Consider the following 23,322-nt stretch of genomic DNA (forward strand, 5'->3'; position numbering starts at 1 on the left):
AGTTGTTGGTTGGTTTTTGTTAAATTTGTTAAAAACTCTTGTACTTTAATGTGTTCTAATGCAAGGTTATCAAACAATCTATATATTCAGAATACAAAATTATATGTGTATAAAATTGTGGTTACATGAAATTTCAGTAATTTGGGAAATATAAAACAGGAGGCTTTTTCAAAGCACAAAATGACCAAGAAGAAAGTTTGTTGTTTTACAATTTGAACGATATTCATAAACGCAGTTTTTAAGACAGTAATATTTCAAATTCACACAATAAAGATTTTAAAAAAGCGCTTGTTCGATGTTGATGAATTACATCAGGGAAGAAAACAAAAGAGCATTTGAGGCAGCTCCCTCATCTATCTCAGACATGAAAACAAATACGTCAAAAAATATCCACAGGAAACAAGCACACAGATAAGAAACATGACAAAACCACTACTTTTTTTCAAATTGTGCAATCCCAACCAAGTAAAGTACAACTTTATGGAGGGGATATAGTAATTGGTCCTGTCCGTCTGTCCGTCCGGCCGAAACTTTGTCCGGAGCACAACTCTAAATCTATTCAATGGATTTACTTTAAACTTAGAATATAAACAGATGGCAACTAGGAGAAGTGCAGTGACCAAGAGCCATAACTCTATCTACCCTAGTTTTTTAATTATCTCCCCTTTTATATAACTTTAAAGTAAATTTTTGTCCGGAGCATAACTCTGAATCTACTGATGGGATTTTCTTGAAACTTGAAATATAAACAGAAGGCAACTAGGTGAAGTGCAGTGACCAAGAACCACAACTATATCTACCTTAATTTTTGAGTTATCTCCCCTTTTATATAATTTAAAAGTAAATTTTTGTCCGGAGCATAACTCTAAATCTACTGAAGGGATTTACTTGAAACTTTAAGTATAAACAGATGGCAAGTAGGAAAAGTGCAGTGACTAAGAACCATAACTCTATCTACCTAAGTTTTTGAATTATCTCCCCTTTTATATAACTTTAAAGTAAATTTTTGTACGGAGCATTACTCTAAATCTACTTAGGGCATTTACTTGAAACTTTAAATATAAACAGATGGCAACTAGGAGAAGTGCAGTGAACAAGAACCATAACTCTATCTACCTTAATTTTTGAATTATCTCCCCTTTTATATAATTTAAAAGTAAATTTTTGTCAGAGCATTACTCTAAATCTACTGAAGGGATTTACTTGAAACTTGAAATATAAACAGATGGCAAGTAGGAAAAGTGCAGTGACTAAGAACCATAACTCTATCTACCTTAGTGTTTGAATTATCTCCCTTAATTTAATTTCAAATTAAATTTTTGTCTGGAGCATAATGAATTATCTCCCTTTATTTGTTTTTACAAATATTATTCTACTCTCTAAAACAAATGTTGTCATACAAGCAAACACATTTTGGCGGAGATTAGACACTACTGTGACAAGCTCTTGTTTAATTGGGATTTGTTTCAAATTGGGAATTCTTTCTCACCAGTTGGCTTTAGGAATGATTCAGTTTAACGGACCAATAGATACGCCAAGAAAAAGCCTGTTACAAATGAGGTACTTTCATATAGCAGAGGCCGTTTTTATTTTTTTACCAACCCTGATCTTTACCCCTTTGGCCCCATATGCAAATCTAAGCTATGTCTGCATTCAATCTACATATATATAAGACGGACAATTTAAGGGAAATAACTCCATCAAACCAAATATATTTCTATGTTAAGAGCAAACAACCCAAATTTTTACCCCAATAGCCCTTAATACAATCCTAAGCTATGTCTTTCTACAAGCTTTCTACATGTATATAATTATGTTGATCCAAAGTGACATCAATATTAACCCTCCAGACAAGATCTCAACAGAGACCCAAGTGTATCAATATGGGAAATTGAGCTTGTCATAACTACTTTTTATACAGAAAGTTCCCTCGGCAATTATTGTGAAATGATCAATTACTGTCAAGAAAATATGCAAAAATGGTGGCACTTTTATTACTAGTTTGTCTCGTTATTATTCATTTTCACTTGAAGTATCGCGAAAAACATCAACATGGTTATAAACATGTGTCCATTGCATGTTATATGAGAAGCGTAAAATTCACAAAAATCTTAAGAAAAAAATGGAGTACAGAAGTTATACATTTTATCCATTATTAAAGTATATTAAATATATTGTACTGTATATAATAAGAGTTGGAGGCCTGACAAAAAATACAACTATAATTAACAATCACAAAAATCACTAATTTTCTCAGTCTAAGCGACAAATGCCTATCCAAGATTGATTTGTGGTTTTGATGATGCTGTAGAACAACAATTTAGACAAAGTACCATAAAAACTCAGTCATACGTCTTCAAGCTCATAAGTATGGGGTAAAAAGTTACGAAAAACGAAGCTACACACTTGATGTAATACAATATGACAATGAGTAACATACACACCTTTGGTTAAGCATGTTTATCACTAGACAAAAGAAGTGAATTTGATAATTTTATCAGCTTAAAGGAGTAATGTTATTGATTTTTAAGAGGATTCTTAAGATCCCTGCAAAGACAGCAAGTACTGGTTCTACACGGAACACAGACAGCAAGTACTGGTTCTACACGGAACACAGACAGCAAGTACTGGTTCTACACGGAACACAGACAGCAAGTACTGGTTCTACACGGAACACAGACTCAAAAGCGATTATATAAGCCTTAGGATTTCGATGCAATTCAACTTAAAGATATCTTAAATTTCTATTCAATACCCAATGTTTTAAGCTATTAATAAAACACACATTTCAATACTTATCATACACCCACAATAGCATAAGTTGCAAGAGTATAATAGCCACACATTTGAATATATTAATGTCATTCATAAACCAGAACTCCTACAAAAATAACTATGAAATCATTAATCTGTATACATCTTTCTACAACTGCTGCCATTTGGTATCCAAGAACTCCAAACAATGAAAATAAAGGCAATGCAATATTGGTATTTGTATAGCCCATTTGGAGTAATATCAGGCAAAAAATAAGCTGTCTAAAGTGAATTTTTGAAGTCTCCAGCTCAAACGGATTACACGTTTTGTGAGCAGAATTACCAGAAGAAAATCACTGTCCATAAACAGGAACATTACACAATGACACACCATATGTTCGTTTATAAAGAAGGGCCATTAATAAACTGGATACAAATCACCAGATAACATTTGAACCAAGAGAAATACTTATTCATTTTTTATCGAAACAAAACGATAGAAGTTTAAGTGGAAAATCAGCTCTTATCAAAAGAATATATGAAGACGATTGTCACAAAATGTGATAACACATTTTAGAGTCCCCAAGTTGCAATATTGACTAAGATCAACAAATTGAATAGCAGCACCCTGTTGCATTTAGAAAGTTTGCCATGATAAAAGGAATCTAACTTTTTTCTAATCCTTTGTGTAAATTATGACCGGCAAACTTCAAACAATGTGTACCAAGCAAATATTTGCAAAGAGTTGGTCTACTGAAGGCTTCTCAAGGCGTCCACTTCAAAGAAACAATCTTAAATTAATTGCTTATTCAGCGCTCTTCATAAGATATTACTATATTTTATAACCATTTGGAATACTGTAAATAAGTATTAAAATACTTTAAAAACTTAATTTGTAAAGGACCCTTACCTGGTGTAAAACTCATTTTATAGGTCAATACACTTCCACAGTGTGACACACATTTGGTAGTGTTGACCCAAACGCTCAAAATCCTATGTCTGGCATTATTCATGGTGAAAAAGTTACATACGTGTGTCTGACATAATGCATGATGGAAAAGCAACATACTCGTGTCTGACATTTTGCATGGTCGAAAGCTACATACTTGTGTCTGACATTATGCATGGTGAAAAAGTTACATAATTGTGTCTGACATTTTGCATGGTGTAAAGCTACATACTTGTGTCTGACATTATGCATGGTGAAAAAGTTACAAACTTGTGTCTGACATAATGCATGGTGGAAAAGCTTCATACTTGTGTCTGACATTATGCATGGTGAAAGTAACATACTTGTGTCTGACATTCATGGTGGAAAAGCTTTATACTTGTTTCTGACATTATGCATGGTGAAAAAGTTGCATACATGTAGTAGTGTCTGACATTATGCATGTTGAAAAAGTAACATAGTTGTGTCTGACATTATGCATGGTGAAAAAGTTACATAGCTGTGCCTGACATTATGCATGGTGAAAAAGTTACATAGTTGTGTCTGACATTATGCATGGTGAAAGGTTTCATAGTTGTGTCTGACATTATGCATGGTGAAAAAGTTACATAGTTGTGTCTGACATTATGCATGGTGAAAAAGTTACATAGTTGTGTCTGACATTCTGCATGGTGAAAAAGTTACATAGTTGTGTCTGAAATTATCATTATGCATGCTGAAAAAAGTTACATAGTTGTCTTTGACATTATGCATGGTGAAAAAGTTACATAGTTGTATCTGACATTATGCATGGTGAAAAAGTTACATAGTTGTGTCTGACATTATGCATGGTGAAAAAGTTACATAGTTGTGTCTGACATTATGCATGTTGAAAAAGTTACATACTTGTGTCTGACATTATGCATGGTGAAAAAGTTACATAGGTGTGTCTGACATTATGCATGGTGAAAAAGTTACATAGTTGTGTCTGACATTATGCTTGATGAAAAAGTAACATACTTGTGTCTGACATTATGCATGGTGGAAAAGCTACATACATATGTCTGACATTATGCATGGTGGAAAAGCTACATACTTGTGTCTGACATTATGCATGGTGGAAAAGCTACATACATGTGTCTGATATTATGCATGGTGAAAGTTACATACATGTGTATGATATTATGCATGGTGGAAAAGTTTCATACTTGTGTCTGACATTATGCAGTGGAAAAATTAAATAATTGTGTCTGACATTATGCATGGTGGCAAAGTTTCATACTTGTGTCTGACAATGTGCATAGTGAGATAGTAACATACTTATCTCTGACATGTGCGAGTTAAAAAGATAGTTACCTACCTGTGTCTGACATAATGCATGCTAGGAAAGTTAAATACTTGTATCTATCATTATGCATGCTGGGACAGTTGCATACTTGTGTCTGACATCATGCATGCTGGGACATTTAAATACAGGTGTCTGACATAATGCATGCTGGGACAGTTACATATTTCTGTCCAACATAAAACTTGTTTGGATAGTTACATACCTGTGCCTGACATTAGCCATACAATGACAGTTTAATATCTGTGTCTGACATCATGAATGCTAGGACAGTTAAATACCTGTGTCTTATATTGTGCATGCTAGGTCAGTTACTGTACATACTGTAACTGTGCCTGACATTGTGCACTCTAGGGCAGTTTCATACTGTACCTGTGTCTGACATTGTGCATGCTGGGGCAGTTACATACTGTACCTGTGTGTGACATTGTGCACTTTAGGGCACTTTCATACTGTTTCATACCGTAAATATGTCTGACATTGTGCATGCTGGTACAGTTTTATACTGTACCTGTGTCTGACATTATGCATGCTGGGACAGTTGGTCCAGTGGAAGTTACTGCCAGGGTACTCATTGTGGATGCCGTCTGTGGACATGTAGTACTGCCACTTCAGACTTGGGATGAACTTCACGTTGCTCTTCCACACTGGAAATATACAACCAGTTGTTGTCAAACAAGTGATTTGTTTCCAAAATGTAAGCCAGGCTCATGAAAATCTCCTTGCGATTTTACTGATCAGAATCAGTTTTCTGACGAGATACTGTGGAATAACAAATTTTTACTGAATCCTTATTTAAAACATTTGAAAAATAGTTCTAATAAACATGCAAATGTTTTTGGTGTCACATATACAACTATTAAAATGCATTCTCTATTCTCCTTTAAGGAAGTGTGATCAAGAAATTATAATTAAAAAACCATATTTAATTGTTTATTCTGTTATTTGCAAAAAAGAAAATAGATGAATTAGAAAAAAGGGTCAATATTGTTAAATTTCCATACTTAAGGTTTTTCAATAACACTGTATTCTGCAGTTCAATGTAATTAAAAACCACGGTATGTTTTGTCATGTTCGCATTTATCTTGGAATAAACACATCATTAAACAAGAGCACCGCCTTGCGGGTGCAGACCGCTCATCTATTTTCTTTTTAAAGGTGAAGGGACTCTCATTTTCAATCACAAAGGAGGGAGGAGTGGAGTGAAGAGGGGTGTATAGTGTGGGGTTGTGGACATTTATTACATTATCTTCCAAAAAAGCGAAAAAAAAAAAAAAAAAAAAAAAAAAAAAAAAAAAATCGGGTGGGGGGGGGGGGGTTTTGGGTGCGATGGTTGGACGGTATTTCAAACATAACCGTTTTAAAAAAAAAATGGGGGGGGGGGGTATAGTGTGAGGGTGTGGTGATAATTTGTGAGATGATCTTAAAAAAAAAAAAAAAAAAAAAATCAAAAAAAAAAATTAGGGGGGGGTGGGGTGGGGGGGGGGTGGGGTGGGGGTATAGTGTGAGGGTGTGGTGGTCATTTGTGAGATGATCTTAAAAAAAAAATAAAAAAAAATTAGGGGGGGGGAGGGGGGGAGGGGGGGAGGGCACGGGGGATGGTTTGGGTGAAGTCTATTGTGGTATGTCAGGTAAGAGTAGTTTCATCAAAGTATCAATCAAATCTAATCATAAATAAAGAAGTTATGGCAATTTTAGCAAAATTTAATAATTTGACCTTGAGTCAAGGTCATTCAAAGGTCAAAGTAAAATTCAAGTTGCCAGGTACAGTAACCTCATGATAGCATGTAAGTATTTGAAGTTTGAAAGCAATAGCCTTGATACTTCGAGTGGATCGAAACACAAAATTTAACCATATATTAAAAGTTACTAAGTCAAAAAAGGGCCATAATTCCGTAACAATGACAACCAGAGTTATGCAACTTGTCCTTTTACTGTACCCTTATGATAGTTTGTGAGTGTTCCAAGTATGAAAGCAATATCTATGATACTTTAGGGGTAAAGTTGACCAAAACATAAATCTTAACCAAATTTTCAATTTTCTAAGTATAAAGGGCCCATAATTCCGTCCAAATGCCAGTCAGAGTTACATAACTTTGCCTCCACCGTCCCCTTATGATAGTTCATAAATCTTGCAAGTATGAAAGCAATAGCTTTGATACTGTAGGAATAAAGTGGACCTAAACACAAAACTTAATCAAATTTTCAATTTTCTAAGTATAAAAAGGGCACATAATTCTGTCAAAATGCCAGTCAGAGTTACATTACTTTGCCTGCACAGTCCCCTTATGATAGTAAGTAAGTGTTGCAAGTATGAAAGCAATAGCTTTGATGCTTAAGGAATAAAATGGACCTAAACACAAAACTTAACCAAAATTGTCAATTTTCTAAGTATAAAAAGGGCACATAATTCTGTCAAAATGCATGCCAGAGTTATCTAACTTTGCCTGCCCAGTCCCCTCATGATAGTAAGTAAGTGTACCAAGTTTGAATGCAATAGCATTGATACTTACTGAGAAAAGTGGAACTAAACGCAAAACTTAACCAAAATTTTCAATTTTTTAAGTATAAAAAGGGCACATAATTCTGTCAAAATGCACGCCAGAGTTATCTAACTTTGCCTGCCCAGTCCCCTCATGATAGTAAGTAAGTGTACCAAGTTTGAATGCAATAGCATTGATACTTTCTGAGAAAAGTGGACCTAAACGCAAAACTTAACCGGACGCCGACGCCAACGCCAACGCCGACGCCGACGCCAAGGTGATGACAATAGCTCATAATTTTTTTTCAAAAAAATAGATGAGCTAATAAAAACACAGTTTCTTATCAGATTGATGTTTTATTTAAGCACCACATAATTGTGTGTAACTAAGGTACATGTACATTCATTATTACAAAATGAAACATATTATTTCCTGGTTTTATTAATTCAGTACAATAAAGAAATCTTTACTTTAATATTTTAAATAAAGTGTGCAAAGACTTTCAAGTATACTTTAAAGAACACTGGTAATTTAATTATACTAGTTATAATCTCAAGCATGGTTTTCTCCTGTATCCTATGGAGCGGAATAATGGCCCTTATTCCCAAAACTCAATTTGACCTTTTTTTTCATACTAGGAAAAAAATTCCCAAACCATTTCAAACAAATGCAATTTCCTGTGGATATTTGTTACAGTACAGGCACTGTGTACTTTAAACAAAAACGCCTGTCCACGGTGTTCACTTTTCCTGATGGGTGACATTTCGCGGGGGGCGGACACGCTACTGACCGCGGTGTTCAGCGAACACCCGAAATTGCCGCAATTGCACGCTATCGTTAACGGGAACACCTGTGATTACCCCCCGATGCTGCGCAGCCACCGTAAACAACTGTCTGCGAGAGTCATTCACGCGTTTTAAATGTAAATGTTCAAAAGAAAATCATATACTACATACAGAGATTACATGTATGTGCACATGTATGTGTACTTAAATTCGGACAGTATGTAGAGTCGGAAAAGTTAATAAAGCGTTTATATGATCAATACTATTAACTCTTATGGTGTTAATCAATGCCATTGTCCTTTTTAACAATAAATATCGAGTTTCTAAGAAATCAAGAATGTATTAAATCATTTATTTACTTGTGTCCGACTTGGAGTACTGTCCGAATTTACGTATTGCATCAGTATGTTACGACACTTGTGTGTACGCCAATAAATATGAGGTATACATCGGTAGATTACGTCTCATTATTTGGACTAACTTGTATGCAGTCAGTATACAATACAATAATTGTTTCAATAATGAAGAAACTGATACAGAATAACGGTAACGTTACAGTGTGTTTAAATTATATTTTTTAAGAGGAAATGTCAATGCCAAATAATTCGCGAGATACCCCGGTACTTAAGTTAAAATTCAAAACGAAACTTTTAATGGAAATTAAATGATCTCAATGTCGTACCCGCTACAAGATTTCTATTTACAAATAAATACACCCCCGCCAATTTTTGAACGCTTTTATGAAGACAAAGAAATTCATCTATTTCATGTAGAAGTTGTAACCAAAAATAGCTGTACACGACGCGTGCAATCCGTGTCAGGTGATTTACGCATTTTGCAATACAACTGTCCTGATTGGGCGCTTATTTCATCAAATCTTTAAATAGAATCATATGCCGAAATTCATTGATACTTTAGAAAATTGCAAACGTTTGTGTTAATGACTCTTATCGTCTATATTACTCACCCATAATTTGTTTTTTAAAATAGAAATTGGGCATATATGGGATTATCGAGTAATAGATAAAGATGGGAGAAGTTGTATGTATGCGATTAAGACAGTCGACACGTATGTATCTGGGAATCCGGAGACTCTGGATAATATACGATTACTACAATCAGTTATGAGTTCTCCATGGCTTCAAACTGTCAATTGAATAATCAAACACTCAATTAAAACTCCTCAAGGTTTGGTATCCTACTGCTAGGTGCTAACACGGTTTTCTTTTATTCGCGGCGTTTAAAAAGACAGCAAACACTGTCATGGGCATGGGTGTGAAATACATTATATCATATCACTTTTAAATGAAAGGAATCAAAACAATACGTTTATGTATAATTATTTTATTTTAAGCGAACACAAGGAACACCGCGGTAGATATTATGGGTCCACGGTGATTCGCGGTGTTTGCCTTATGGCAAACGGCCCCCGCGACATTTGAGCTGAACACCCATCGCGGGGTTCATATTGGTAAGCGAACACAGTGAGATGAACACCGCGGCGAGTGGCATTTGTTTATGTAAACGGTGCCTGTACTGTAGCTTAACATTCAAGGAATATGAAAATATTTACTTGCATCTGTCCATTATCAACTGTCAAATATAATTTATTGTTTTAGTTTTAATAATTCTACCATGTGTCCATTTAAATTGTGGTGGTTGAAAACGTATATAAAGAAATAATTTGACTACATTGTATTTTGCTGATTTTGAAAATAATGTTTTTCCCAATATAAAGATTGTCAAGACCCACAATTCAAAACTTTCAAAAAAGATGCTTTCCCAAAATGGAAGAAAAAGGGCCTGTTCACAGGTAGCAAACTTTTAAATCGGAACAATTTCATTGACTGTGTAACATTCATGTTGAAAGACCAAAACCTTGCTTACTTTTGTAAACAATTGTTATAAATTAAAAGCTGTCGTTAAAATAGACACCACACTTGAGCATTATAGGCTATTTGTATGTGTAAACCACAATTAAACTCAACAAAGTGTTTGCTATGTAAATTTCAGATGATGATTATTATCAATGATCTTCATTTACATTTTTATGGCAAAACGCTCATGTAAATTCATCATTAAATATACAGTTTTTGAGTTTATAAGCACGCAGCTGAAATTTCATTGCAAGATGTACTTAGTCACTACTTACTGTACATCAACAGTAAGAAATCTATTTCTTTTTGTATACACAAAAATTAAGTACAGGTGCATCTACATGTACACTCACTGGTATCTTGAGAAAAGTATATGCAATACTATACAGATATGGAATTGCACATATCAATGTTGTTCTCGGATTGAAATTACATGTACATGTCATACCAAAAACAGAACAAAGGCATGATGTGAACATGAGAATTAATCCTCTAACCCATAAATGGTTGGCCTTCTTGTTCCCATATCCTTAAATATCGTAGGTGAGTGCATGTAGGACATAAGCACCCCAGGACAAACCCCCCCCCCCAATGAAAAATTAACATTTGGACAATTGCCCCCCAGTAGAAATGACAGGTAGGATATAAGCCCCCCAGTACTTATTTTGCATCTGGACATTTGCCCCCCCCCCAGTGCTTATTTTAGAAGTGGACAATTGCCCCCCAGTGCTAATAGCATATTTTGTTTCCATTAGACTAGTATATATCTGTATTTTGATTCAGTATAATTTCATATCTCATAAATATACAATCATAGAAACTTGGATATTTAAAATTTGAAATACAAAAGGTCCAGAAACTCACTTTTATTGCCTAATCTTAGGTAAAACAAACATCTTAAAGAATTTTATTGTTCTTTAATTAGTCAATCAAAAGGATTATCAGCTTGTTAAAGGTGTGACATGTGGCTTTGATCATATACTTGTTAATGAAAATTAAAGGCTTCTTTATTTAATCAATCAAAAGGATTATCAATAATAATTATCATAATTTAGTACAAATAATGATAATTAAAGTGAACACATCTATGAACTCACATCAAATCCAACTTCAGTCTCTTGTGACTCAGAGAAATATTGGAATATTTTGACACTTATTATGATAGTGGCCCTTACCATTCAACCCGGGGGTCAAGAGGAGTGATCAAAGTTACCCGAACAAACAATCCCAGGTATCCAGTTGATATGTGGAATGTGAATGAAGCGACTCTGAATGACAGGTCACGTACCAACAATATTTGCGAGTCTTGGAACAATGGATTCGCCTATCTAGTGGGACAGAAGAACCCCAGTCTGTGGTATTGTATAAGTAGTATTCAGAAGGATCAGATCAATGTGTTGACAGAACTTGAACGGTTGAGACAGGGTGATCAAGCGAGGAAACGGGTGAGGAGGGAAATGAAACAGTACCAACATAAGTTGAAGAGTCTGTGTCAACAGTTCTCAGAGGGAAAGAAGACTGTCTCTGCATTTCTGCAGGCGCTTGGACATTTGATCAGATTTAAGTATTGATGCCAATGAAAAATTTGAAGAGTGTAATATGAGAGTATGTCTAAAGTGTGCAAATAATATGTCCACTTCTAAAATAAGCACTGGGGGCAAATGTCCAGATGCAAAATAAGCACTGTGGGGCTTATATCCCAGGGTTTTTTGTGGCCCGATTTTATAGCCGTAATTCGGCTATGTTCCCAATCCCTAAAAGTATACTTTTTTCCCAAAATGTTGCAAAAAATGCCCAATTTCCAAAAAAAAAAAAAAGTAGAAAGAAGAATATAGAAAGAAGTCTTTTGTGTATTCTATCTCAATTTTAATTCAATCACATCTAACAAAGTATTATATGATTTTTTTCTTTTAATTTGAATGATTATAAAGAGTTAAATCAAATTTAGTATTTCCCTAATGAGTGGACTTTTCGTGTGGAAAAAAAGGCTAATGAATGTATTTTCCCAATTTCATGAAAATGCCGATAAAATTCCCAATTCCAAAGCCATGGGCTATCTTCCCAAAAAGTGGGAAAAAAACCCTGTATCCTACCTGTCATTTCTACTGGGGGGCAAGTGTCCAAATGTTTATTTTTTCATTTGGGGGGGTTTTGTCCTGGGGGGCTTATGTCTGGATCTCGTTTTAACCACATATAATCTTAACCATGATGAAGATTGTCAAATTACCGAAAACACTTCAGTAGGAACGTTTAACGTATCAGTTTACAGGCATACTGATATTGCAAAAGAACAAAATTACAAAAACAACAAAGTAGAGTTACAGAGTTGAGCTTGAAATCAGTATCTGATACAAAAAAGACACATGTTTGACAGGGCTTTTCACCCTTATATAACAGCGGCCGAAATTCGGCCCCTTCCCAATTGAAATTAAGGTCAATTTTTCCCAAAATTTATAGAGGATTTTCCAAAATTGACATATTGGACATCTCCAAAATTGAAAGCAATGAGCTCTAATATGAATAGGAATGCACCACAATGTGTCTTTTAATACGTCTGCACAATGAAAAAGACCCTGTTACAAATACTTTTCTAAAAACACGGCCTTCCCAAAATGAGCAGTTATCGCGTATGAAATTCCCAATTTGAAAGGCTAGGGCCTCTTCCCAATTTCTTGATGAAAAGCCCTGTATGAAGATAAGTAGTTAAACTAGGAAACCCTTAAAAATACGCAAGTCATTACAAAACTATTTTATATGTCTGATCATGTACACAATTCAGTCAATCTTGTGGATGCGACCACTTGAATTAAGGGACCTTTGTCTTATGCAACCACTTTGAACCCCCCCCATCTCCCCAGGGGTTTTCAGTCTATTCTGATAGTGTATTAAGCAACTTTTGTCATACACGACACTTTTAGAATTTTAACAATCTTTTACTATAGTCATATAAGGAAAGATGCCCTGCCCCCTGGCAGCCATGTTTTTCAACAGACCTACATGATTGTAGACTATTTAGAGTCTGAACAAGGTTTAACTATAGTCAGTTAAGAAAAAATGCACCCCCCCCCCAGTGGCTATGCTTTTCAACAAACCGAAACAATTTTCAAACTCATCAAAGATATCATAAGAACAAATCTTCTGACCAAGTTTCAAGAAGATTGGACTAAATACATGTAATTTCCAGAGTAATTTCCAGGTTTTGCTATCGCCATATAGTACAGCCAAGGCGGCACAAACATAATCCACGGCTACGACACGGCCAGATTATTAGTACGCGGTGGCCGAATCGTGTGTTCACGCGGCGTATCGCCGTGGCACTCAGCATCGATCCGCGCAACGACGCCGAGTCTGTATTAACCTCGCGTACTTTGCGGAGTAAATCTGCCGCATACGTACGCGGCGGATCGAGTGAAAAGTTACCTTCATGTACATACATGTATGTGTAGCGTAGAAACCAAGATTTACGCTGGTTTCATAATTATTTTTTTCACGTTTTAATAAGCGAAATGGCATGTAATGTGCTTTAACAAATTATCGTTGAATTAATTACGTGCAACTGTTAATGTTTCGTTCGAATATCAAATTATCATTATTAAATTTGTAATCCGAAACGCACTTCCGAATTTTAATGCTAACGTGACCTTTGGCAAATTCTAGCGTCAGTGCTAAAATATCCTTTGTTTCATAAAAAGCGCGCGAAAATTATGCAGACATGTAGAACGTTGTTTGGAAAGTGTGGGTGTATTTTGTGTTGTATAAATACATGAACATCACGTCAGGCGTAAATCGTGTGTTCAGTGGGAAAAAAACGCCCCGATTAGACGTTATTTCATCATCTATTTAAATAGTAACAAATGCCAAAATGTTTTTGATACTTAAGGAAATATGGATAATGTTTATGTATCGTAAATATTTACCAGCATTTGCTTTAAAACTGGAATATATGGGATTTTCGGGTAATTAGTAGCGATATTAACTGTATAATATGAACAAAATAAAACGTGTTTATATACGCAAATTCAAACACTAGTTATAATAAGCTGATAATTAACAAAACAACAAATACGTCTTCACCGTCTTGATTATTGATGTGGCTTCAAACTGCTAATTTTCTCAGCTTAAATATAATAGCAAAATTAACATGCAATTAATTTATAAATCCACCATATCCTGGAGCCTTGACCACTTGTATGTGCGAAAACATAATTTCGTGACCTAGTTTATGTGTGAAATACATACACTAAGGGCGGGAAACAAACTTAATTGGCCAGACACATTAACTATGCTTACATGTATATGCTAATACAATCCGCGCACAATAAATTTATTATGATTTTAATTATTATTATAATTGTTCTTTCAAAATTTGTTAACTACATGTAACTAATAATTTTAAAAATATTTTTTAATTCATGATGCGCATCGACTCGGCATCATGTCGCGGATCGCGGCATGCCTCGGCGGACAGACGAGAAGCTTCGCGGCGAAATGCGACTTGCCGCCGCATACTGACGCGGCTTCAACGACTGACGCTGCATCGACTCGTTTCGCCTTGCCGCCACGGATCGCGAAATACGTTTGTTCCGCATTTGCTGTGCTGTATAAGGAAAAATGCTTTCCCTTCTGGCAGCAATGTTTTTCAACCAACTCGCACCATTTTAAAACTAATTCAATACATCATTGAAACAAATATTCTGACCAAGTTTTATGAAGATTGGACAATAAAGGTGGCCTCTAGAGTGTTAACAAGGTTTTACTATAGCCATATAAGAAAAATGCCCCCTAGTGGCCAGGTATTTAAACCTTCCAAAATCATCTTTGAACTTTTCCAAGATATCATTGGGACAAATCTTCTGACAAAGTTTCATGTACCTAGGACCTCTCAAATGTTAACAAGGTTTTATTATAGACATATAGGGAAAAATGCCCTCCCTCCTGGAGACCATTTTTTCAAACAATTGGAACCATTTTTTAACTCATCCAAGATATCATTGGAACAAAATTTAATGTTCTTATCAAGTTTCATGAAGATCAGAAAAAATAAAAATAAATGTGGGCCTTACAGTGTTAACAAGGTTTTACTATAGCCAATGTAAGGAAAAATGCCCAGCCCCTTGACGGAAATATTTTTCAACCAACAAGAACCATTTTCAAACTTGTCTAAGAAATCATTGGCACAAATCTTCTGACCAAGTTTCATGAAGATCGGACAATAAATATGGCCTCTAGAGTGTTAACAAGGCAAATGTTGACAACACACGCCTTGACTTACAAAAGCTCACTATAAGAACATTGAGCTCAGGTGAGCTATTTTCCTTACCGTTGAAGAAATCTTTAAGAATGTTGTTAAACTTGCCTAGGTCAGTCTTTATTCACTATGAGCATGAACACCAAGACTTTACCAGCTTGGAATCCAGTGTATCAGGTATTTCTCTATAATGGCCCATAAAACTCACAGACCTCACAAGTGTTTGCTGCATAAACACTGCAGTAAAACATCAGAGACAACACACAGGCTTCTCAGTTAATAAGCATTTGAACAAAGCTTTGTGAAAAAAAAATGAACATAGATTACAAGATTTATTGGTTGATTAACATCATGTTTAACATCTCAATCAAGCTATTTGAATATCACAGCTGCACAAACTCCAGTGAGTTTTCTTGCCCATACTTCCAGACTGTTTCACAATTGAAAAGGGAAAACAGGCTGTTTCCCAATGGCAAAAATTAACATTTTCCCTCGAAATCTGACCAAAATTTCCAAAACTCATGCCAAACTTTTCCAATTAACTCAGAAAACTGTTGGTTTATTGAGTTCATTTTATAGAAATTTAATTCCTTGGCACTTTATACAGTTGTAATACATGTAAAAGTGTTAGACAGCAGTTAAACATGCACTTGAGCTTTTTTCCATATTAAAAAGGTGAAGGCTGTAAAATATAAAGCAGCAAAAAAATTACTTAACTGATAGTTCAGAATTGGCAAATCTTGTATTTGACCTTCAACTATGATCTTGACCTTTGACAAACACCATCTCAACATGTTTAACTTTATATACAGTTAATAATAAATCAGACTTAATTTGTATTCAGGATATACCTACATGTACATGCATACATGTACCTACATACCAAAAGACAGGGTACACAAGTTATATGCCTACCTAAGCCCAGTTTTCCATGTTGAGGGGCATACACATATCAATCTACTAATCCATATGCTCTTTTTTTATTGCCAGTTTGTACTCTATTACAAGTTATTTAATCTCACTGCAGATTAGTTAACCATTACTGGGAAATATATCTGATACGCTGATCAAAAGCCATTTTGTAAGCCAAAAGCCCATTTCAGATATAATCAAAGATAGTAAGAATTTGCATGTAGTATATTAACCTTGCTGAATCAAGTATATAGCCTAGGGGACACATGTTCTCTCATCCAGTTTTCAAAATACTTAAGTCTCATGAAGACATGTTAATGATTTGTTTGCTTTATAATTAATAGCCTGTGCCTTTTGGATTGGGAAAAATCGCTCGCTAAACCATGAATTTGGGAAAAAAATGAAACATTATTATACATGTATGATTATAAATAAAGTATTCAAATTGTTTAAAGTTCAAACTGCATGTTTTAGTTTCACTGCATTCTTTAACTTATATTTTAATATAAAGTGCTATGGAATTATATTGATTCATAATAAACTCTAAACAAGAGCACCGCATAACGGGTGCCACGCTCGGCTGCAAAAGCTTGTCAGAATTTTTTTATCTTTTTTTTTAGAGGTCACAGTGACCTCGACCTTTGACCTAGTGACCCAAAAATAGGTGTGGTGTGTAAAACTCATCAAGGTGCAACTAAATATAAAGTTTCAAAGTTGTAGGTGGAAGCACTTTGATGTTAGAGGAAAATGTCAAGGTTTTAGCACTGCAGACACCGGACGACAAGCTGGCTATGACAATACCTCGGGTTTTCTCCGAAAACAGCCGAGCTAAAAAAATTATTAAGTTTATTGGAAATGTTCGGCATCTTTTGTGGAAATGTTGGTCAGATTTTGGGAATATTACTTTTTGTCATTGGCAAAGAGGCTGTTATTTTGTGCAAAAACAATAACCGCATGTGCCTTGAATGTTTCACTCAATATGTTGGAAGAACTCACCATCCGTGAGATTGCGTCCTGGATTGAAGGACCCGCCTGGTAGTGAGTACGGTAGCAGGTCACAGCTGGTAGTCTTGGTAACCGGACATTTGTACTCACTGTCATAGCTGGGAAATACATGATTAAGACTTGTGTACATAACTTGTGAACGCTATACACAGTGATTTAAAATTGTCTCAATTTACATATAATAGAAGTTACAAAAGATGTTGTAAGGAGGAAAGTTGATGTTTTTTGTTTTTTAATTTCAGCTCTAGAAGTTCTTCATAGATAAACAACACAAACTTTATTGTTAACAAACAAGCAATGATTGCTTTAATAAGGCTTTATACATGATTACACATACAGTAAATTCACCAAATATGAGACTGAATATTTAAATAGTTGATAACATTTGAGGTAACAAAAATGAGCTATTTCTAAGAACATATTTGGGGATTTTAATTGAATTCTGCTTTGCAATCGCATATACAAGCGTGTTCATTTTTACCTAGAAAAATACATTTTAACCTCTAATTTTAGACCTAAGAAACAATTTCAAGGTTGTAAAATATCATCAGCAAAGATGAATTGGCAACCCAAATATTGCGTTGTGTCACTTTGGGCCAAAAAAATAGGTCCATTTCTGGTCTCCTTCGGAAAAAAAATAGGGTCGGTAGGTAGGGATTTTTTTTGTGGGTACTAGAATGGATGGCTACTAAAGCTTATAATAAGAAATGCATGTATATATATGCTTTGTTTGCTTGATACATTTTCTTATATGAACGAAAATAAACGATTTTTTTAATTATTTTTTTATTGATTTTTTATTCTATTTTTTTACTTTTTTGGCGACCCAAATACAAAGTTGAGGGTCGGCGCCGATTCAGGAGACACGGTCAGGCGACCCGAAACAAACCTTTTTTTTTTGCCTTGACATCCGAAATACCATGCTCAGGTGAGCTAAAAACAGTGAAAATATAACAAATATAACAAACTAAAATGCAGCTTACGAGAGATCAGAGGCATTGAGCTGGCAGCAGTCAAGCTGCTTGTAGATGGGCTGCTTGATGTGCAGCTTATACAGGTTCTGCACTATCACCTTGTTGGTCTTCACAATCTGGAGGTAGTCACGGAACCTCTGCTTCACACGCTCTGTCATCTGGCACCGCAAAACAAGAACAACAATTTAAGGGGTAATCTATCTTGGCACAGGATTACATTTGTACAAAGGCAACATTTTCAGGAGTTGCAGTGGGCTTTTTTCACCACTTTGGGAATTTATTTGGTTTCTTTTGGATTGAGAAAAAACAAGGGCTGTCTCCATAGGATGGCATATGCCCCCGATAATTGCTTGGATAGAAGTTATGAGCAATTTTCGAAACCTAAACGCAGATTTGTAAAGCTAAACGCGGACCCTCGGACCCTAAGTTCAAGGTCAAGGTCACAGGGGTCAAAACTTGTGTGCGTATGGAAAGGCCTTTTCCATAAACACATGCATACCAAAAATGAAGGTTACATCTGAAGCCATAAAGAAGTTATGAGCATTTTTCGAAACCTAAACGCAAAGTTTCACAGTGTAACGGACAGACAGACGGACGGACAGAAGGACGGACAGACGGTGCGATCACTATAAGCCCTCCTTCGGGGGCATAAAAAAATAACTTGATAAAAAGCACCTTACCAAATGATTTATATCCATCTGTGTATTATATATAATCAATGTCAAAATTTTAATTCTGTGAAAAATTTTCACAATAAAATTCACATTTCTTAGTTCTTTGTTTAGAAGTTAATTCAAAGTGAATAGTCATACAACATTAACGATGAATAAAAATTTCATCTAAAAATTCGGAAAAACTAGAGAGCGGACACCATGCTAAATCCTTTAAATGCACTAAGTGACCCCGTGACCTAGTTTTTGACCCGGCATGCAGAGCTACAGATAAGGTGCGTATTTGCGTAAATACCCAATGAAAAATTGCTGATTACGCATAGAAAAATAAAACTCTGCGTACCGAATTCCAATTGAAGTTGCTGATTACGCATATAGTAATTTGCCTCTGCGTAACGAGTAAATCTGTCACGGAAATACCCGGGTCCGAAATACCCGGATTCTTTTCGCTTCGTCCAAGCGCTTTCAGTATAACCTTTACAGGGCTATAGATAACTTTTGGGTATATTGGGTAATTCACCCCCTGTTTTTGACAACAATTGGGTTTTTGTAAATTAAATAGAGTTTTAGCAAAAATTTTCACCCCCTACTTTTGAGCTTAATTGGGTTTTTCATCCCCAGTTTTTTAACTCAATTGGGTAATTTAGGGAATGACATATATAATATAATGAAAATCTACTAAGGTTACTAAATTATTTATACTTAATTACAAATGGAATTCAAAAAGGTACCTGCAGTGCCTTCCCCAGGAATTTGTTCAGGCGCCCCGGGGTGGGTTCGGGACGGGTGTCCCCTCCCGACGTTGATTTTTTTTAAATTTAACGTGTCAATTCACGTTCTGTGGTGCGTTATAACTCAAAGAAAAACAGCGTCAAAAGACGTCATTTGGTGCACTATGACTCTTCAAAAAAATCCCCCAGTCATTTAAAAATATATTTTTTTATTGTTTAATTGTTTTAAAACTTTTCCGCACAAATAGTAAAATCCCGACTCGAACGATTCCCCAATACATCCGTTTCAACCCGACTCTATTACTGTATACTTACTATTTTTCAAGTTTCTATTTATTACCCGATAATCCAGTTTATTCCGTTTTTATCAATCTCTTTCTGGTAAATATTTACGATAAAAGCTTTCAGTTATTTCTTTAACACAAACCTTGCCATTTTTTAAGTGACTATTTATAGATTTGATGAAATATTGCCTCTGAATATGCGTCAATCCCCTGACCTGTTGTGTGCTTGTTAAAACGCTCAATACACGTCATTTGTATGCAATAGACGCGACGTTGTACATGCTGCATAATTTTCGCGCTCTTTTTAATTGAGAAAAAGCTTCGACACAAAATAAATTTGCACTGCTTATTTGAAGCAAAAATATTTAACGTTGCGGTAACATTTACATTCGGAAGTGTGTTTCGGATTAAAAACGCGTTAACATCGACTTACGGTAATGGGTTTCGGATTACAAATTTAATTATTCCCATTTGAGATTTCAACAAATATTAACCGTTGCGTAATAAATTCAACGATAATTTGTTTACACACTTTACGAGTCGAATAAATGTTTTGACGGAATTATGCATGAAATTCACGTTGTCCACGAGGATCACGGCAGGTTGCCATCATCAGTCTTCTAACTATCGATTATCGGACGAAACATTTACAAGTGTGCGTAATTAATTCAACGAAAATTTGTTAAAGCGCATTACGTGTCGAATAAATGTCAAAAAAACGAGGTGAATCAGTTCTATAAATGGACATGTTGAAATATACATGTTCTGGAATTAAATAAATTGTTATCACATAATTGTAACCGCTATAATAATTAATTGTTTACCACTTGCAATTAATTTCTCGTATTTATTATGAGTCATAGGTAACACTTGTTTACAGTAAAAAGGTGTGATGATGATGCCTGAAACCGTCTTTAATGTTGTGCACTGTACTAATTACCGGTTTTATATTACTCAAATGGTACAACTATTTGCTAATCAAGCTGCGATAAACTCTTATTTCATGCCCGACGTCAATCAAAAATAATGGTCGATAGTTAACCCCGCCCCCATAAGCATTCGCGTAACCGATTGGACGATGAACTTCACAGTTTGACGACTGGAAAGTTACCAGATACATCCTTGTCAGCATTTAAATGACCGTGTAATGTTAGAATAATCGATACGCGCGTCATGCTATTCTCTTATCAGTGGATTATCCATTACCCCATGTGGTGTTTATAGCGATTACTTGTGAAAGTAGGTACCGAGTGCTCTTTTAAAACAGGGAATATTGATACACTGATAGGGAAACCTTGATTTTTTTGGACTCCACTTTCTTTTACTGAAGAATACACTGATCGGAAAATTTCAAGCGCCCCGGGGACTCTGATTTCGAAATTCAAGCGCCCCGGCAAGGGGCGCTTAAATGGCCTGGGGAAGGCACTGTACCTGTACATAACAACAAACAATTACTGAATTTCTGATCAAAGTTCATTCATTTTTGAGTTGAATAAGACCGAGTTCGTGAAAATCGCTGCACAATTGATGAAGTTATGGCTGATCAAAGTGATGCACCCGTTTTCGGGTCATTTTGAGTTGAATACCTTGAAAATGAAAGTAGAAATCGGACGGGTCTACGAATAATTACAATAATACCCCAAAGATTGATAATCGCTGGAAAGACTGCCTTCTTTACTTCATAAGACGGCATATAAACTATCCGATACATTTTTGTACCGAAAACATAGGCCCGGTGTTTGTAAGAATTGTGTTGCGTCACGCAAGGTTTTTTACGGGAATTACGTTATTAAATTTGTATTTGCGTTTTTGTACGCTTTATTTTGAGTTTAATTAAGTTTTTGGTTATTTTAATTGCGTAATAACGCAAATACGCTTGTTATCTATAGCCCTGACCTTTAGCACAATAATATGTACGGAAGAAAGCGTCTCTGTAATTATGTGTTATTGTTGTGAAAATGTCGAAACTGTGAGGCCGTAAAAAGGGAAACATCGTATCCCAGGCACAAAAAAACTCAATTTTAAGATATTTAGCTAAGTTATTTAACCGCGAGCAACACGAAATCAGAAGCAGAAAATATAGTGAAACTAATTTTTGACAATATTGTGTTGGAGGCAAGCGCTGACAGTGCTTACATCGTAAGAAAACTGGTGGAAAACATTGTCAAACTTTTTTTTAATCAAGACTGTATATTATGGATACATCTACATAATTACACAAGATCCCTGAAACTTATCAATTAAGAGCGGAACTTCAACCAGCTCATTCAGATGAGAATTAAAGACAATGAAAATTCCCAATTTGTATACAAAAATACCTAATTGTCAATTAAAATAGTGGGTACCGACTTTTTTGTACCAATTGAAAATGAAAATACCCAATTGAACTCAAAAGTAGTGGGTATTTACCCAATTACTCAGAAAAGTTATCTGGAGCTCTGGGCATGACCCATATTCGAACTTGACCTACATGTAGATATTGTCTTGATACAACTTCTGACCAAGTTTGGTAAAGATCAGTTGAAAACTACTTCAATTAGAGAGCGGACACCATGCTAAATCCTTGAAATGCACTAAGTGAGCCCATGACCTAGTTTTTGACCCCGCATGACCCACATTCGAACTTGACCTAGATATTTTTTGATACAACTTCTGACCAAGTTTGGTAAAGATCAGATGAAAACTACTTCAATTAGAGAGCAGACACCATGCTAAATCCTTGAAATGCACTAAGTGACCCCGTGACCTAGTTTTTGACCCGGCATGACCCATATTCGAACTTGACCTAGATATTGTTTAGATACAACTTCTGACCAAGTTTGGTAAAGATCGGATGAAAACTATTTGAATTAGAGATCAGACACGAAAAGTGTGACAGACTGACAGACAGACTGACTGACAGTGCGAAAACTATACCCCCTTTTCTTCGAAAGGGGGCATAAAAAACAGCGTTTTAACTAAAATTGGGCAATGAGTGTTGTTATTGTTTTGCTAACAGATGCTTCGAAATCGAATATTATTTTGTTTTTAATATTATTTCTACAAAGGTTCAACTTTGAGCTGGCAAAGGAATACAAGGGTAAACATTTAAGGAGTTATCAAGCTTGGCACAGGAATACAAGAGCAACAGTTTAAGGAGTTACCTACCTTGGCAAAGGAATACAAGGGCAACAGTTTAAGGAGTTATTTTTCTTGGCTCATCAAAACACTGGCAACAGTTAAAAGATTTAGCTAACTTAGCATAGGAGTACAAGTGAAACCATTTAATAATGCACTCAACCAATAAATAAGCCCTATGGCAGACAATTGATTTCAGAGAATCCTA

At 35.4% G+C, this 23,322-nt stretch overlaps 1 protein-coding gene across 1 annotated transcript in view; it reads right to left on the reverse strand.

Moving 5' to 3' along the window:
* Window positions 1–23,322, reverse strand: part of LOC127862122 (VWFA and cache domain-containing protein 1-like) — a 68,831-nt gene that overhangs the window by 35,369 nt on the left and 10,140 nt on the right. The window contains exons 3-5 of the mRNA XM_052401108.1: window positions 18,321–18,469; window positions 17,329–17,435; window positions 5,539–5,674 (exon numbers count right to left, since the gene is read on the reverse strand). Of these exons, the coding sequence (XP_052257068.1) occupies window positions 5,539–5,674; window positions 17,329–17,435; window positions 18,321–18,469 (392 nt within the window). The remainder of the gene's footprint in view (window positions 1–5,538; window positions 5,675–17,328; window positions 17,436–18,320; window positions 18,470–23,322) is intronic.

The sequence above is a fragment of the Dreissena polymorpha genome, chromosome 16 (assembly GCF_020536995.1).
Source record: "Dreissena polymorpha isolate Duluth1 chromosome 16, UMN_Dpol_1.0, whole genome shotgun sequence".
NCBI classification, from domain to species: Eukaryota; Metazoa; Mollusca; class Bivalvia; order Myida; family Dreissenidae; genus Dreissena; species Dreissena polymorpha.